Source organism: Lissotriton vulgaris, chromosome 9 (genome assembly GCF_964263255.1).
Source record: "Lissotriton vulgaris chromosome 9, aLisVul1.2, whole genome shotgun sequence".
NCBI classification, from domain to species: domain Eukaryota; kingdom Metazoa; phylum Chordata; class Amphibia; order Caudata; family Salamandridae; genus Lissotriton; species Lissotriton vulgaris.
In genome coordinates this window covers 1,144,817,512-1,144,835,122 of record NC_141697.1, presented here as the reverse complement: position 1 = coordinate 1,144,835,122, position 17,611 = coordinate 1,144,817,512, and the positions used below count along the sequence as shown (strand labels likewise).

The 17,611-nt window shown below is 41.6% G+C and overlaps 1 protein-coding gene across 1 annotated transcript in view; it reads right to left on the bottom strand.

Annotated features, from left to right (window-relative positions):
• The window catches only part of LOC147692933 (inter-alpha-trypsin inhibitor heavy chain H3-like), a 395,157-nt gene that overhangs the window by 224,262 nt on the left and 153,284 nt on the right, over positions 1–17,611 (bottom strand). Inside the window, exons 12-13 of the mRNA XM_086939194.1 lie at positions 8,198–8,383; positions 3,583–3,722 (exon numbers count right to left, since the gene is read on the bottom strand). Of these exons, the coding sequence (XP_086795320.1) occupies positions 3,583–3,722; positions 8,198–8,383 (326 nt within the window). The remainder of the gene's footprint in view (positions 1–3,582; positions 3,723–8,197; positions 8,384–17,611) is intronic.

Here is a 17,611-nt window from a genome sequence, read left to right as displayed (position 1 = left end):
CATCCTGCAGAGATGAATTTGCAGTTACAATTCAAGCTGATTCCCTGTTATCTAGGTGGAGTTCAGGCTAACCTAAGAGATTGAGCAGAGGGTACACCCACTATGCTCTCAGAGTAGGGGAAGTAATAGGATAAAATACACAGTAATCAGACTGTCATGGTTAGATTGTTTATTCTGGTCACCATGGTCATCATGCAGGTTACATTGCTTTCTTTTATCTGCTTATTAATTGCAGTTCATTCTCTCTATGCAAGACTAGAATTGTTTCAATAAATGTACTAAAACCTTTATTTATATCTAGGCTGTGGGGTTTTAGGTTTAAACCTATAATAACTGATAAAACCCCACTGAAAGAAAAACAGCCCTCACCGGTGAAAACATATAAACACTGAAAAAACACCTGGACAACCACAAACTAAATGCCATTCAAAGTAAGGAAAAAGAGACTGAAAGAGTCATTTTTTTATTCCTGAAGGGGTCAATACAATGTAAATTTGATGTACAAGCTAGCAGTAAGAAAGACTGGCTAACATTATTCTGCTTGAGTTTTGTTCTTTAGGGATGCCACTAAAATATTGTTTCTTCTTCCTTTTACTTTTTTCAGTTTTGTGGCCTTTGGTCTAAAGATGCTGGGTTTAGTTTCACGTTTTAGGTCTAGTTTAATTGTTTTATAAACTATAGAGAATCAGGAAATATCAAACTCATATTTGATATTTTGGCTGCATTTGATTCTTTCACTGATGGGTAAAATGGCTGGTTTCATAGAAATCTTTCCTAATATGTGTCATCACATTTACCCACAGAGAATGGGTAAAAACCTTTAACATCATCATACCATAGTTTCTAGTGGGTCAGTATTGATAGTAGGTGAATTGCCAACACCTCAGGCTTTAAACATTCAATGCAAGGTATAGTGACAAGTATATATATATCACCAAGCATCTGGGATAGTGGTGAAAACATGACACCACACTTTTGGAAAACATGGAACGCAGTGTCACTTGTAATGCTCTGCCAAACAGGTTCTTCACAAGTTCAACAACGATTGGAGTGATATTGTTTGTATTTGCAGTGATTCAGCTACATACATAAAAAAGTTGTGTGATGACCTGTCAAAATTGATACCCGAGCTGAAGTGAGTCCCTGTAGGAAATCCATGCCACTTGTTAGATGGTATGCTGAACGCATCTTTATAATCTTCAGAGTTAATGAGGGATGCTATTGACTTTTTAGTCCATTCTGGGGCACTGTTTTCTATGCACAGGAACTAAAATGCAAATATTTATCATTTTGTGCTTTATGTGGCATCAAAGAAAGAGTCATCCCAACTGTGTCCCTTAGCTGATAGTTCTCAGCCCAAGGGGCTATGACTGCTGAGAGGGCCTTTTAACAGAAGTTTACATGGAAAGGAAAGAGCGAGCGCACATGACCCAAAGACTCACTGAAGACGTATTGTATGGTGTACTACAATAAGATTAATTTGCAAAAATCTATTTGGACCTCATATACACTATATGTACACTGTCTAAATACCATGTTCTTTCAGTGCAGAAAGCAAGCAATAATAAAAGCAAAACGTTTCATAAACACCGGAAAAACACTTTTTCTGTTGTTTTTAGTGGAGCGAAAATATGTAACCACTGATAACAACTGTTTTTTAAGATATTTAAAACACTGAAAAAACCCCACCAGAATTTACCAAAAATAAAAACTGAAAACAGGACAGCCTATTTATATCTCTCTTGTGTTTACCATTGGTATGCATTAGAAAACAATGAAAGGGGTAAGATCTGTTTCCATAATTCCCTTGGGGATCAGAGTGTCATGTTTGTGGTTGTCAAAATTATCTGCCACCCCAGGAAGTTAAGGGGTTTGGGTGAGGCACTCCGAGCTTGCTAAGACTTGGGCTAACATTTCCTGATGATATGGATGGACTCAGTCCCTACAGTCTGAAGTTGTGTTACCCTAATACGCAGTCCTACTTTCTTTAGTGGGAACCGTATAAGATTCAAACATGGATCTCGCTGTGTCCCACATGAAAGCAAAACTCTACATTCAGCTCCTCGCATGGACTTGGGCTTGAGAAGGTAAACTCTACAGTGGGACATACCTGGTCTCTTCATCTGATATCTGCTTCATCATGGGCAGCCTGAACTTGAGACTTTGACCCAGTCCAGAACAACCAGATAACCTCCAGTGGTTGGTTGTACTTCTGGGTGCTATTTATAGTGTATTTTCATTTATTAAATTGACTCTAGTTTCCTAAATAGGTTTGGAATTTTTCTTGTGTTGTGTTTTCCCATTATTACTGTTTGAGTGCTGCATAACTACTTTACACATTGCCTCTAAGTTAAGCCGGACTGCTTTTGTGCCAAGCTAACAGAATGTTAAGCACAGCTATTTTACTTTTTTTTTAGCTTACCCTTACAAAGATTGAGTTCATTATTTGAGTGGGGCTTCCACCCTTTTTAACTATTAACCCGCTTTCCTACACAGAGTAAAAGTGTCAAGGTGTAGGGAATTTATGACTCACGCACATTTGTCTAAATAGGCATCTGGAGTCAGAAGTACAAATGTTTTAATAGTCAAAAACCTTCCATTCCTCAAAATCCAAGAGCCTAGAAAATGGTAACGATTCGCAATTTGGAAGGGATGTGCCATGGGCATCCCTTCTAAATTCTGAATTGGTATCTAATGAATCAATGGGTCGTGACCGTAATTCTAGTCTCAAGCTATTGTAACATTTCTGATTTCTATGTTGGGGTGGTAACTGATTTGCAAACTTGAAAGGGTCCCCCTTGGACTCCTTCCCCTTTATGAATCATGGTGGTAGCTTCAGGGATAGTCAGGTGTAGTCCTGGGAACCACTGCCAATTTTCTTTTGTTTTCTTTAAGAAACTTGGGCTACTTTAAAAATCAATTCGGGAATACATTCACAGGGATGGTGGTCCACTGCCCCTTTCAGGCTAATATCCCTGATAGCTAGGCAATCAGAGAGAGTTGCAATTTGCGCCTTCTTTAATGGATATAATGCAATGGAGAAGTTGGCAGTGCAGTGAATAAGAGTTCTAGCACAGAAGTGAGATGTGGACATGTAGGGCTTGAGGACGGTGGCAAAGTCTATCAACTGTGCCATCCATGTTAGAGTCAGGCACAGTCAAGAACAACCCTCTACCAGTCTCCAACATGGCCTGCAAAGAAACTCTTATTTTCTGATTGCAGAAGTCTACTATTGAGTCCTAGGGAATGTGTTGGATTTTAATTCCAACACCTTCCCTGCTGTTTCGCTAACTGGAGTAGGAATAGTAATTATACTATTCCAAAGTCCAGTGCGCCATCTAGGGCAAGTCGTTGAAACGACTTGCGATGTAATGCCACACGTGGTAATAGCACACGTTGTAACGTACTATATTCCTCAAGGATATCGTTAATCACTGTTTATTTTTCTTAAATAAGGACATGCATTTCCCTTTGTTTTTCTGAAGTATTCTTGATTAAAATAGATGCCATGTTCATATATCTCTGTTTAAAAAAAGTAAAAAAAGCTAATCATAAGAAATATTTGGCTATACGGTAATTTACTTTTTTTCCAGGAGCTGCTGGATAGTAAGATAGGCCCACAGTCTCTCAGTGAAGTCTCCAAAAATGTATTCTTGCTGTTTTTGTGCTTCCTCTCGTTCTGCAATATTTATTTTTTCAGGAAATGCCATGGAAGTGTTAGCCTGTAAAGAAAGCAAAGAAAACTATTTAAAAGGTAGTGAGATAGTCACTCTGAAGTCACAAAAATGTTGTTATAGGTCTAATAAATAAAGTTAAGGTTTGTTATAAGCACATCGAATGTCTGCTGAAATAATCATAGTGAATTTGTAAAATTAACTGACCAGTGCAATGGATGTGATAAGAGCTATTTGAAAAAGAAAATACCCGGGCAGGTGATTCTCAATGCTAAGCACCACAAATAAGTGTTATTCGTCCAAATCAAGATAAAGACTATGATTATCATGACAATAGTGCACTGTTTAAGCACCTAAATTATGATAGGTAAAATCTTTCCTGAAATATGTGCTGGAAAAACACTGAACATTTTAGGTCATACTTGCGAAATGTTTGCCACAGGACAGTGCAGCAAGTTACCTTGCTGGAATGCACTGCATCACATGGAGAGGGTAGGAATGAGGCGTATTTATCCAATGCAGCACATACCTGTCCTTTCCCCCTGCATTGGCGCTGTTTTGGCAGCCTAGCACCAAAACAGGCACCCTTGCACCATGGTACAAGGGTGCCTGTGTTGTAAGCAGGATTGGTTTTGTGCAGGAAGGGACAGCTGAGATAATCCTAAAATGCTTTTCCCTCTTTCTATGTGTGCTGCTGATTGCAGAACTGCGACCCAGTCAGGGGCATAATACAGTCCCCCGGAGTACCCGCGGTGCGTTGGGGCCCCTTAGCTGCAGGGGCCTAATCAGCACAGTACTCAGGCACAATACCTCCAGGTTAAATATGGAGCGGGGACCCTCCATGTGCGAGGCAGGGAGCCCCCTCAACTTTCATTACGCCACTGGACACTGTCTGCACTTTAGGTTCATCCCACTGAAAGCTCCAGACTTCCAGTTTTTGACTGGGGCCTTGTAGAAAACCAAGCCAGAAAAACAACTGACCTCAAAGGTGAAATTTCGACTCAGGTCTTCTGCTTACTGTATCCTACCAGGTATTTAGATCTCCCTTATCCAGCCGGACAGGGAATTTATTAATCAAATAAATAGATTCTAGATACATTCATGCAACAAACATTTCATTGCAGTAAGGCACAATCCTGTGCCGTACCGGAGAAAGATGAGAGAGAGGATAGGAAAGAAAGGGTGTTTCAGGCAAAGGGCATGAGCAAACAGGGTACTGTTTCAAGTCAAAATTAGCAGTATCTCCTGGAGTAGTACATACAGATATAGATATACATTCATTAGACGTATGTCTACTCAGAGGAGTCGACGTTTCGATCCCGTGCTCAAATTATAAAGGGATCATCTTCAGGACTTAAATAAATGTTTTGCCTGGTTTAAAAATTACATAAGCCTCTGTTGGAGGTGAGGAGGTTGAAGTTCTCCGTATAGGCACGGGATAGGGAGCGCCAGCGTCCTGGGGGCTTCCCTTATTATTACAGATGGGGGCTCGATGACCGCAGCTTGGGCTCGGCCGAGTCCGATCCAGCAAGGGCGTCTCAATAGGGTGGGAATAGGCTTGGGCCGGGTGCCATCCGAAGTTTCGGAAAATAAATGGTAGGGCCAGTACTGGGCACGCTAGAAATCCTTGTTGTAAGGTTTGGAAACCTTATCGATGTTCTCGAAGTGATTATGCACTTAATGATTGGGGAACGGCTCGATGGCCGTCGCTAAGCTGAGGTCGATTGGATCAGTGATCTGCAGAAAAAGGAGCAATGCCTCGGTGCCGGCAGGCAACAGTGATTGTCAGTCAGTGAATTTTCAATGTTTTACTGGTTGAAGTGTTGCACAAATACTTTACTCATTGCCTCTAAATTAAGCATGACTGCTATGTGCCAAGGTATGAAGGGGGTAAACACAGGCTAATTTGGGGTTTGCTAGTGCCTACCTTGACAAGGACTGTGGTTCCGTCTTGACCAGGGTTTACATCCCAGTCAATATTCAACACAATTTCTTACAAACACTTTCTTTATTAAAATGCGATCAGATACTTGGTGGTCTCCTGACTCCAGCAGGCCATAATCCCTGTGATTGCATCAAATTTTAGTTGCGCAAAGTCACAACATACCACATGAATTTTGAGGAGGTAGATTTGAAATGAGACCCACTATAATTTGGAACTTTTTGAACAGGCCTCTTAGTTCATAAGTCAGTTTTGAGAAGTTCTTTTTATTGATACATTTACTGCACTCTTTTGCAAATGGAAATTTAATAAGTCTGGCCCAGAATTTCTTTTAACTATTACCCCTCGCCCCTCCCCACTGATTCAATCTAGCTCGAGTGTGGGTTGATTTGCTTAAAATGACAGGCTGCATACAGTTACTTATCGACTGCTCTATATTCAAGGTTTTCATAAAACACAGGGAAACATAAAAACATATTCCACAAACACACATTAACATTAATATTACATTTTGCCTCTCAAATTGGTTTTCAAAAGAATTGCAAACTTCAGTCCAATCCAGACTTGACCAGGGGATCTGCTTATCCACTTTATTTCTGAAAAAACACCTGGCACCTATGATAAAAACCATCCTATGCCCATCACTTCTAATTGGCTACTTCTGTGATTACCTGTTGATGCTAAGAGTATCTCCAAGTTGGGTTGTATGATCACCAAAGCTCTTCGCTCTTGTACTCTGAATTACCTAGTACAACAATTGATTCTCCCTAGAGGTCTTTGCTTATTTTGAAGTTCCAACTCCTTCCTTCTGTCTGGAAAATCTTCTCTTTCGAAAACATTTGAATATTTCACACGAAGTGTTGCAAAAACTTTAACCTATATATCAGCCAGGTTTGGGACATAGCTCTTATCTGTATCATTCATAAAATGCTTGTAAGGCTGTTTATTTCCGGCCTCTTCAGGTTATTTACTGCTTGATGAAGGGCAAATGACTTCGACCTTAATTTTATTGTATATATGTGAATATTCCTGATTTGGAATTCTTCAAGTGAGTAATGTATTTTTTTGTTTTTTCACATATGCCACTGTAATTGATGATCTTTAATTGAATCAGTGAAAGTTAAATAACTAATATTATGTAAAGTGATTTGGTACTCCTCACTCACCCACTCCATTATGGAAAGTTGCATTTTTAACCCCTTCGATGCTCATGACGAGCTTAGCTCGTCACGAGGCACTGTGTTCGTGTGCTCATGACGAGCTGAGCTCATCATGAGCACATCCAGTTCTATTATGGCCCAGCACAGGAGAAGAATATCTCAAGCATCGATGAGTTGAAATAGATACATAAACAAATAAATAAATACCAACCTCCTGTCATTTCCAATAACAGGGACTGCAAAGCACTTTGTGAAGAATCATATTTTGGACCAAGTAAGGGTCTATCTCGACATAATTAGCAGCTGCGCGCCAATGCAGGCACCCTTGCACCATGGTGCAAGTGTGTCTGCTTTGATGGCATAGTTGTTTTTGTGCAGGAAGGAACACCACATTTATCCTCATTACTCTACTCTAAGGTGGTGCAAAGGGGGCTAATTTACATGCCCTGTGAGCCACTGGAAGGAGACATTCCAGTGGAGCACAGGGCTTAGCCATATCTAAAAGGCCGAGTAAAGCCACTCTGCATGGCTTTTCATGGCCTGTAATTATGGTGTGAGGCAACACAGCACAAGTTGCTACTTTGCCTTAGACTGTGATGGGAAGGCATGCCATGGGCGTTGCGGTGGGTGTTCCCACGTAGCACTCATGGTATTTGACATATTCCATGATATACAAGAATCTGTAAACTTGGAATGCGTCAAAATCTTATGTCTCCCCATGGGCGGCGTAATGGTCATTTTTGGGAGCGAGGGTGTTCATTCCCCACAAAAACCATCTGATTTCAACACAGATACACTTGCACCATAGTAAAAGGTTGCCTGCCTTGGCGCATGGCAGCTATTTGTGCACCAGCACTGTGGAAGATGACAGGAATGCACCATTTCTCACAACGGGCAGCGAGGCAGGAAGGCTTGCCGTGCTGCCCTAGGCCAAAATATAGTAAATGAGGCCCAAGGTTTTGGCGCTGACCCAGGTTTAAAAGATATTGTAAATCTGGGGCAGCATCAAAGTCCATGGGTCTCGCGTGGGAACACCCACAGCAACACCCATTGAACGCCTCTTTGCCGCAGACTAAGGCAAGGCAGCAACTTGCGCTGCTTTGCTTTACCCCATCTCTACGATGCCATGAAAAGTCACGTAGATTGGCTTTACGTGGCCTTGTAGATATGGCTAAGCTCTGTGCGCCATGCTGTCACAAAAAAGTGACGTTCCGGTGGCTCACAGGGCTTGTAAATATGTCAACTTTTTTGTAGAATTGGGGCCATATTTGTAAGCCCCTTGGCCACTGGTATGTCAGTTTTTCCCATATTAAAAGTAATGCAACAGCGGCACAAGAGGCTTGCAAATAAGCCTCTTGATACGCCACATACTGTTAACGCAAGCAAGGAATATGTTCAAAACAAAGGAAATTGCGACTTACTCCCAGCCCTTTCACTTCAGCAGTGAATGTGTTCAGGTCATTGTCAATGATTCGTCCTGCAACCACTATTTCGCTGCCATCATAGTAGTTCTTGAAGATGTTCTGCGTTAGGTCAGATATCTCGTTTTCAGGATACTGAAGCTGGACGTCCACCAGCAGGGGGTTGGCGACTTCATTGTAAAATCCCTGCAGAAGTAATAACAGGATGCAAATGAAGAAGCATGACGATATCAGCTTCGATATCTAGCAAATCTGTTAATGTGCCTGTTACCATTCCTATCTAACAAACTCGGTTATTGTTATGTTGCTGGTGCTATTGTAATGTTCTTTTTGACTGCTCAATGGATTATTCTGCCATTGTCCATCGCGTTATTTTGTAAAGTGGGGAATAGTTTGAGGAGCATAATTTAAATAACTTTAATAGGTTTCTATTTGTTAAACTGCTATATGGTTAGTTTTTCCCATTGTGTTTTAAAGAAATTGCAGACACATTTATGCATTACATCATAATAATATTGGGCATACAGTATGTTATTTTATATATCAATGTAACACAATTAAAGTTTTGTAATTATTTGAAAAGAATGAACCAAAACACAGTAGGCCTAATGTATCAAAAACATTTTTATCCTTACAAAGCCTGCGTGGTACACATTTACAGGCTTTATAGGGGTGAAAATGAAAACACAATGGGGCTTATTTATGGAATTTTGGCGTAGGGCAGCACAGCAAGGCACCTTACTGCCCAGCCCTATGCTAAAGTGAAAGGGCAGGAGTGTACCGTATCTAAGCAATATGGTGAATTCCTGCCCTTTCTCCCTGGCCTGGCGCTGTGTCGGCAGCCTAGCGCCAACATGGGCAACCTTACAGGATAGTGCAAGGGTTCCTCTGTTTATTCAAGGGGCACCGTCCTGCACAAAAACAATCCTAAGATCTGCAGCACACCCAAAAAGTGTGTGGAAATAAACATATTTCTCCTCCTTATGCCTCACCTAGGGAGGCTTACGGGCTTGGTGTTTACCCTGGATTACATTACTTTGTAAGTTTGGAGCAGCGTCAAATTCCATTGGCGTTGCATGAGGAAACCCATCTCAATGCCCATGGAACGCCTCCTGGGCGCAGGGTTAGGCAACGCAGAGGTTTGTGTTGAGTTGCTTTACTCAATATTTATGAGGCCACTGAAAGCATCACACCTGTACCACTGTGCATGGTGCACAAGTGATGCAGGGGCTCTCAAAATAAGCCTCCACATCTTAAAGTGGCACAGTAAGCGACAAACATTTCTACGACTTGCAGAAGCTCAACATTACAATACTTTGTAAAGCAAAGTACATTGAGGAATGCAAATGAACGTTACCTCATCCTTGCAATTCACAAGAAAATATATCAATGGTTCCAAAGGTTCCTATAGGCACAAAGCTGTAAATCATAGGGTTTGCATTTACACATTTGCTAAACATGTTTAATAGTTAAAAAAGTGTTTCTGAATCTGAAATGTATTCAGAAATTGATATCAATTTGGGGACCAGTTCACAAAGGGACTTACGTGTAGTAAAGTGTGGAGTCTCAGAACTCATGGCAGAATCTCCACACAAGGGGCGAAATCTCCTCGAGGTGCACTGCAGAGAGTGTGGCATATGGAGATTCTGACCCGAGTACAGAGATTACACCACAAGAGTGGAGACTCCACCACAAATGCAAAAACTTCGCACTTGTAACTTTACTACACGTAAGATCCTTTGAGAATTGGCCCCTTAGTATTTGGAAGGTGTATATTATAGGCATCACTACCAGATACTGAATCAATATTCTATGTATCAATGTTATGCAATCAAAAAACATTCACAAACCATTGATAATTTACAGACACCTCAAAGGAAGTAAAGTAAAGAAATACATTTGTTTAAGTTGAGGCAGTCCTCAGAAACAAAAAAAGACTTTTCTTTTTAAACACATTTCAATTTCCTTTGAAGAAAACAGACTGCTTTATTAAAAAACAATCACAGACATGATCACTGTAATGGCATGCAATCATAGTAGGTCACAATTTGCAATCTAACTCAACAATATTCATGAGGTAGTGCAAGTTGCGACCCACTATGATTAAGAATTTTGCGAAGCAACCCAATAGCACGAAAGTTGGTTCCCAAAACACCACACTGAATGCAAAGATACGGACCAAAAATTGCGAACAGTATTTTGCAACCAGCATTTAAAACATCTGGCTTTAGATGTATACTCATTGCCTTTGTTAGTCACTAAACATTTGCAAAGTGGACGCTGTTCTTAAGTGGCAGCTGTAGGTATTTGCCAAAGAAGACAGTGGTTGTGTGGACCTTGCAAATGGCCCTATCATGCACTTCACAGCATGTCATTTTATAGGTCGGGACTTGAAGACAGCTTTAGCTCGCCCTCAAACAATTGTTTTCCAAAAATATACATAAATAACATAAATATTATATAAACTTTGAGGGGCTTCTGGTCAACTGGATTCACTCATTGGTCTTTTGAATTCTCATTCACAGTTTTCTTCATCCAACTACAGACCATCACATGGCTCAGTGGGTCAGCCGACTTTGAGTGATAGCACAAAGCTTCCACACATTGTGCACATCTGCCTAAAAATAGTTGCATTTGCATCTTTTTTATTCTGTTTTTGTAAATTACCTCTGAAAACAGCTACTTATTTTTCTGCACTTCAGATGCCCAGTAAGATATTGAGGTATTTTCTGTTTCCTTATAAAATTAATGTTAATAAAATTTGGGTTAGTGGTTGAAGGAGGTGAAGCATTGCTCAAGCAGGAACCACAATTCTTGTCAGGGTGAAGTCACAAGCAAACCCTAAACTAACCTGTGTTCAACTCTCAGGTAGCTTGTCAGTCAGGCTTAACTCAAGACAATGTGTAAAGTATTTGCACAAAACTTCAAACAGTAACAGTGAAAACATACCACAAAAAATCCCACACCATTTTTGAAAAAAAAGAGAAACTTTTAATAAATAAACCAAGATCAAATCAACCGAAGTCCAATCAGTAGAATCAAGATATGTAGGTTTCAAGATTTCAATAAAAACTAGCACCAAAAAAAACAAAGTGCCAACTGTGGATATCTGGTTGTGCCAGACCATGACAAAGTCACAAGTTCAGGCCCACCTTGATGAAGCACTGGCCAACTGCAGGGACCCAGTTAGATACACTGAACAAAAGTACCTTAAATCCTGGTTGCAGACAGTTGGGAGGTCCTGTGTCAAGGATGTATCATGCACCTGAGTTGTACATTGGCTTCGAGGAGCTGGAATGCAAGATTCTGCATTATCATCTTCTAGGATCCCATCGATGAGGGCTTGCGATGTGAAGTCTGGTGTTGTGGATGCATCGAGCAGAGGTGATGAACCGGTTCTGATGGCCTGGTAGAGTACATTCAGGCCCCCTTTCCAGGGTCCAGGACTTGGGTGCTATGACTTGGCATCGTAGGACCCACAGTTAGCAGAGAGTAGGTGCTGGTTTCAAGGTTGGCGGAGCCTTCTGTTTCTTCAGTTTGGGCTCCCACAGCCCTTGGCACTACAGTGCTGTTTTGCCTCCCTTTTTTCCACCACACTTCCGCATCCCCAGCGCCCTTTCCCCTTCCAGGGTCTACTTAATGGAGGCCGCAGTGCAGCCGCACCACCAGCGTGCGGAAGGTGCACCAAAGGCAAGCCTGTCTGTGACCGTCCATGCACCAGAAACTCTGGCCCCAGACACCCACAAGTACTTCACTGCAGATCACTTAACTTAGTGCCTTGGATACCGCAACAAATGCTGCCACCCTTAGCCTCACTAAACAGCAGGACAGTTCCACTGCCACCAATGATAGTTAACGTGCAACCTAAGACTGCGCGCCTTCATAGAATCGCACAACACCCCCACCCCTCTGGCTGACACCTTCCTGGAACCTCTATGATGCCTCCTGATCAACGGCAAATTGCTCGCAGAACACACCAATGAAGTCTGGGATGCCATCTCCATCCTGAAACCAGATGTGACTTTCATTACACAGCCATGGCTCAACCCTTGCTTCGGCCCCCATCATCACCACTGCAATGCCCAAAGGGCACATAATGAAACACCAGGACCACAACAACAAACACGGAGGTGGCATTGCATCATCCACAAACAATAAATCTGCTGCACCACCACCAAAAGTGAAACCATGCCGATCATGAATTTCCAACTCCACACTGATGACACACCTACCATCAAAGGCACCCTTGCCTACACACCCCCACGACCATGAGCAGGACTTTATAACACCATCACAGACTTCATTGCCCCACTCGCTATCGAATCCAAGCACTATATCTTCCTCAGGAGACCTCAACGTCCGTGGATGAGCACATAGACAGGAACTCAGCCAACCTCCTGGAATGAATGGACAACACCAGCCTCACCCAGGTTGTCACAGACCCCAAACACAGGGCAGGACACAAACTAGACCCTATTTTCACGTTCAGCAACAGAGTCAAATTCAATTCAATGCAAAGGTACTTTATTCGGTTAAAATTATTAACCATAAAAGCATACAAAGTACAAAAAATCATTTACATTAGAATAACAATAAAATTAAAATAAAAGTACATCATTTTTCCTTACAATCAGACAATACAGAATTGGTAGGAGCAATATCCTTGTCCAATCAGAGTAACATATCTGAGCCAGGGAGTAGGTTCTGGTAATTATAGGTGGGTATCTGCTGGTAACTAATTGATAGAGGGCCCTTCCTACCCCCCCCCCTCCCTCTACACTCCACCTTGTGATTGGCGTATACGCAGTTCTAGGGTAAAAATCGCACAATTCAAGTGTTGTTATAGGCCCATCTCCTCTTTGTGGCTCCCAGCTTCGCAGATAAGGGACGACCTGGTTATCCCGGAAGTTAACAATGACCAGGTCTCCCGCTGTGTTCTTGAGACCGGAGCCTATCCACCCCACCCTTCTCACATTTAGGATTGTCCCATTAATATTGGATGGAAGCGGTCTGTTCTTTGTCAACCAAAACTGGACTTTGTTTTTAAGGTCCTGGTGACCTTCAATTTTTCCGGTGGTGAGCTCAGGCACTCCCGAGAGGACACACACGTAGGGTGCTGCCTCTGGTGGTAAGTTTATGCATTTATTACTCGCAGTTAGCCCCTTAGAACATTTGCCAACTTTCGACCCCCAGCTCTGGGTACTGAGCTAAGGGCCATTGTCAGTTCTTTGACTACCTCCTTGTTTTTAAAAACTGATAGTACAGGATCTGGTGGCTTATTCTGGGCATTTTTGCTGTGTACAGTGGTGTCAGACGTTTTTGGGGCAATTATTCTCTGGAATTGGTTGTTTGACTTGATTGGCTTGGTATTTTCATCTATTGTTGAGAGCTTTTCCCCAATTCTCTCTATCCTTTCAATAAGCGGGGATAATAGGGTTTTTACCAATTCTTCAAAGTGGGCCAACAAAATAGATAGTAAAAGGGATATAGGGGTTTCCAGTATTTGACATGCTTTGGGTGTCTCGGGTGTGGTGGTGGCAGTAACCAAAGGGGGGCTTAAGTTTATTTTTTGGTATTTCGCTGGTTTCCCCTTGAGTTTGATACCTTTACGTTTTGTGCTCTGGGTAGGGACCTGAGGATGTGCTATCCCCTGAGTGGTAAATTTATCTGTTATTACGACAGGAGTTTCCAGTGGACCTTTATTAAGTTGATGCAAATTCCTGGGCTGGGGGCTTCCAATACCCGTAGGGCATGTTGGGGAACCGGTTTGTTCAACTCCCTGTTCTATGGGAATATACCTGGTATTGCAAATAGCATTTAATTCCCTCTGTAGTAAATAGTTCGGCGAGTCAGTTGAGATCGGAGGGGATCCATCGCAACATAAGGTGTCTTTAGAAAGGCTGTGTTCAATTGTCTCAAAAGCCGATGTCACCTTAGTTATATATAGGTCCAGTGTCCCCTTGAGTGACCCTCCTTGAGAGGCGGATTGTTTGGCTGACCCTTTAGAGGTCATGGTGCAACAAGCTTATGAGGGGAAAGAACATGAAGGGGTGTTCCCTTAGGAAACAAAATTCAACTCACATAAGCAGTTTAACCCACTCACCACAACAAGAATAAATTTATTCAAAAAGGTTTTTAATTTTGATTTTTTGAATATAAATATAAATATTGACATGATTTTTAGATAATTCCATTTAAGCAGTAAAAAACATTTAGGAAGAATGTACATAATCAAGAACGTGCAAAAAACATTCTAAAACCTAGGACACGCAGTGATACTACAAAAAAAGGGGGTACCACATAGATCCACTCACACATTCAAACATCCCTTTTATACAGTCCAATTTATACACAGACATTCACATCCATATCTCTACACACAAAGACAAGAAAAGCGCCGACGCGCGTTTCGGACAAGTGCCAAAAGGCTTCCTTCATCAGGGCGCACTTGGGATATTGAACTGGCAGACAATGAACATAATGTCTGTACCACGGTCCTGGGAAGCGGTCCTAGAAACAGCAAAACTGTGGGTAGGTGTTCTAAATACCCTACAGTAACGGAGCCTCTTTTGTATATGAAGAGGGGTCAGCAGATTTTGAAATAATGAACACGTGGGGGTAGCTCCCAGGGTTCCACAAGTCAATGTTTTGTACTTTTAGCTGAGCCCACAGGGGATCCAAGCGTTAAAGGGGGCCAGGTTTAAAAGATAATCAGTGGAGACATTCCAGGTATCTCAAAAGTAATAATAAACGCTGACAGTGAACAGACGCTGAAAAATTACAAGTTGTAGCACCGGAGTCAGGGCTGATAAATAACGACCTCGTCCCAAAAGGAATGAGCAATGCTTCATAAGCGATGAAGGAACGGAGAGCATCAGGATATTAGACCACTTCCGACCCAGTGATTAGGGGGCCTGAAGCGGCTCGGCGGTCAACGATTAAGTGGGGTCCTGGATAGAGATGAACGCGGGACTCCTACCCACTCCGGCGAACGGCGAACGGGACCGACAAACCCATTTGCCGGAGTGGGTAGGAGTCACACAAATACACCACCAACATCAAGAAATGATTATGTCCATCCACTGTTCTTTGAATTGCAAAGCCCTGATGAAGTCTACACTGAATGGACAAAACACATTGGCTGTTTGGCTGCCATTTTACTGATTGTGGAGAATAAAGAAGTTTTTTCTACTAAAAGAACAGTGGATGGACATAATCATTTCTTGATGGTGGTGCATTCCACATTTTTATGAACAAGTACACATATACTTTTTTCTCCTTGTTACTTCCTCTTTTTTTCTGCATCTTTGGATTGTTTTTGTGCACAAAGGTGTTCCTTTCGGGAAAAAAACAATCCTGCACATAATGCAGGCACCCTTGCATCAAGGTGAGAAGGTGCCTGCATTGGCTCTAGAGAGTGCACAGTCCGAGGAGAAGCGGAGAAATTCTCCATATCTTTTGAAATATGGAGCATTTTTGCTCTCTCCTTTTCACATGAGCTTGCGCAGCAAGTTCCCTTGCTGCTTCCCATTGCAAGAACTAATAGTAAATGTGATTTATACTGTGGAATCACGAGCCCATATGAACAGAAAGTTAGGCCCCCTTTTTTCTGTTATGTTCCATAATTCTACCTTGCACGTAATAAAAATAAATGTTCAGTATCCATTTTTTCAAAGAGACACAACCAAGCTTTTGCTAAAAAGGCCCTTTTGGTAAAATACTACGGGCGATATGTATCAAAATAGCATTTTGCGATTCTCAAATAGCGATTTTTTGCTAATCGCTATTTGAGAATCGCAAAATGGTATGTATGTAGAAATCAGCTTCTTTTTAGCGATTTCTTAAGATTCCTTAATTGGGATTAGCAAATTGCTAATCGCAATTAAGGAATATTTTCCGTTCATTTCTATGGGCCAGGAGGCCCATAGGAATGAAGGGGAAATTTGCGATTAGCAATTTGCTAATCGCAAATTGAGAATATTCGCAAGGGTGCAGGGATGTCCAAAGGACACCCTGCTGCACCCCTGAAAATGACATGTGTGCACATATGGCGCACATACATGCCCTAAGGGCATGTATGAGCGTCACATGGCACCTTTTGTTTTTAAAACAATTGCTTTTTGAAAGGAATTCGCAACTTACCACCAACTTGAAGTTGGTGGTAATTTGCGATTCCTTAGGGACAATTAGCAATATTTTGCATGATACATTGCATTTAAGGAATCGCACATTGTGCGATTCCTTATTTTGAACCACATTTGCTTCATACATACCATATTGAGAATTCGCATTCGCAAAGGCCGAAATTCGGCGAATTTCGGCCTTTGCGAATGCGAATTTCAATGATACATATGCCCCTAGGAGTTTTGGCACATTGCAAACGTGATTGAATAATATTTTGTGTTATATTTGTTTTCAAGGCACACCAATCAATAGAAACATCTACACCCAAAAGACTGTCTGAAAGTCTGGAATATAAAATATGCAATTTTCGCTGAAATTGCTTTTTTACATGTGCAAATATGTCACAACCTTCTTTATTGCTTCTGCCTGATTTCATCTGGCACTACCGTTTCACACAAAGTCATCTCACATTACATTACTATATCTGTCTTATGTGGATTTTGAACTCTTAACAGTCCATTGCATTCTATTTTCAAAGATTATGCACAATATTGTGCATTTAGCATGGCAAACATCTAATTTCAGAACGAGAAAATCCAGTTCATCTTTTGACGGAAACGCGTCTTTTCTGTGTTGTCGCCTCACATTTTTGCCTTTTTCTAGGCCTTATTTTTGCTGGCTTTAGAATTCTGTGCACTTTACCCCTGCTAAACAGGAGCAAAGAGCCTCTGCTACCCTTTCAAGCATGGTTAAATTGTCTTATTCTTGATTGACACATTTAATTTGCCTGTATGTCCCTAGTTTATGCTGCAGCAAGTGTGCAAAGGGCTGGACCCCCTGGTGGTCACAGCTCCTATTGTACCACTCACTACAGTAGAAGTGGAAATATGTCTATAGGTAAAAGGAAAAGGCCTCCCCCTATAACTATTATTAAGTCACCACTATGTTGGCCTTGTCGCCCATAGGGCAGGGAGCATGGTTTAAAAGCGGGACAGGTAGAAAGTTTATATTATCATGTCCCCGTGGTGACAATTACTTATGTCCTACTTAGAATATCAGAAGTACAGATTACAAAACTACTACTGCATATTTGGAAAGGAACTAGGACAGAGAAGACTCCTCTGAAGTCTATAGAATATTCTGGGTGGGGCTGAGCATTAATCTGACACAACAGTGTAAAATCCTCCACGACATCTCTGTTGAGCCACATGTAACACTTGGATGCACTTAAAAAGGTGAGAACAGGACATGAGGACAATATTTGTGTTTCTCCTGGTGAAGTGCCTGGTT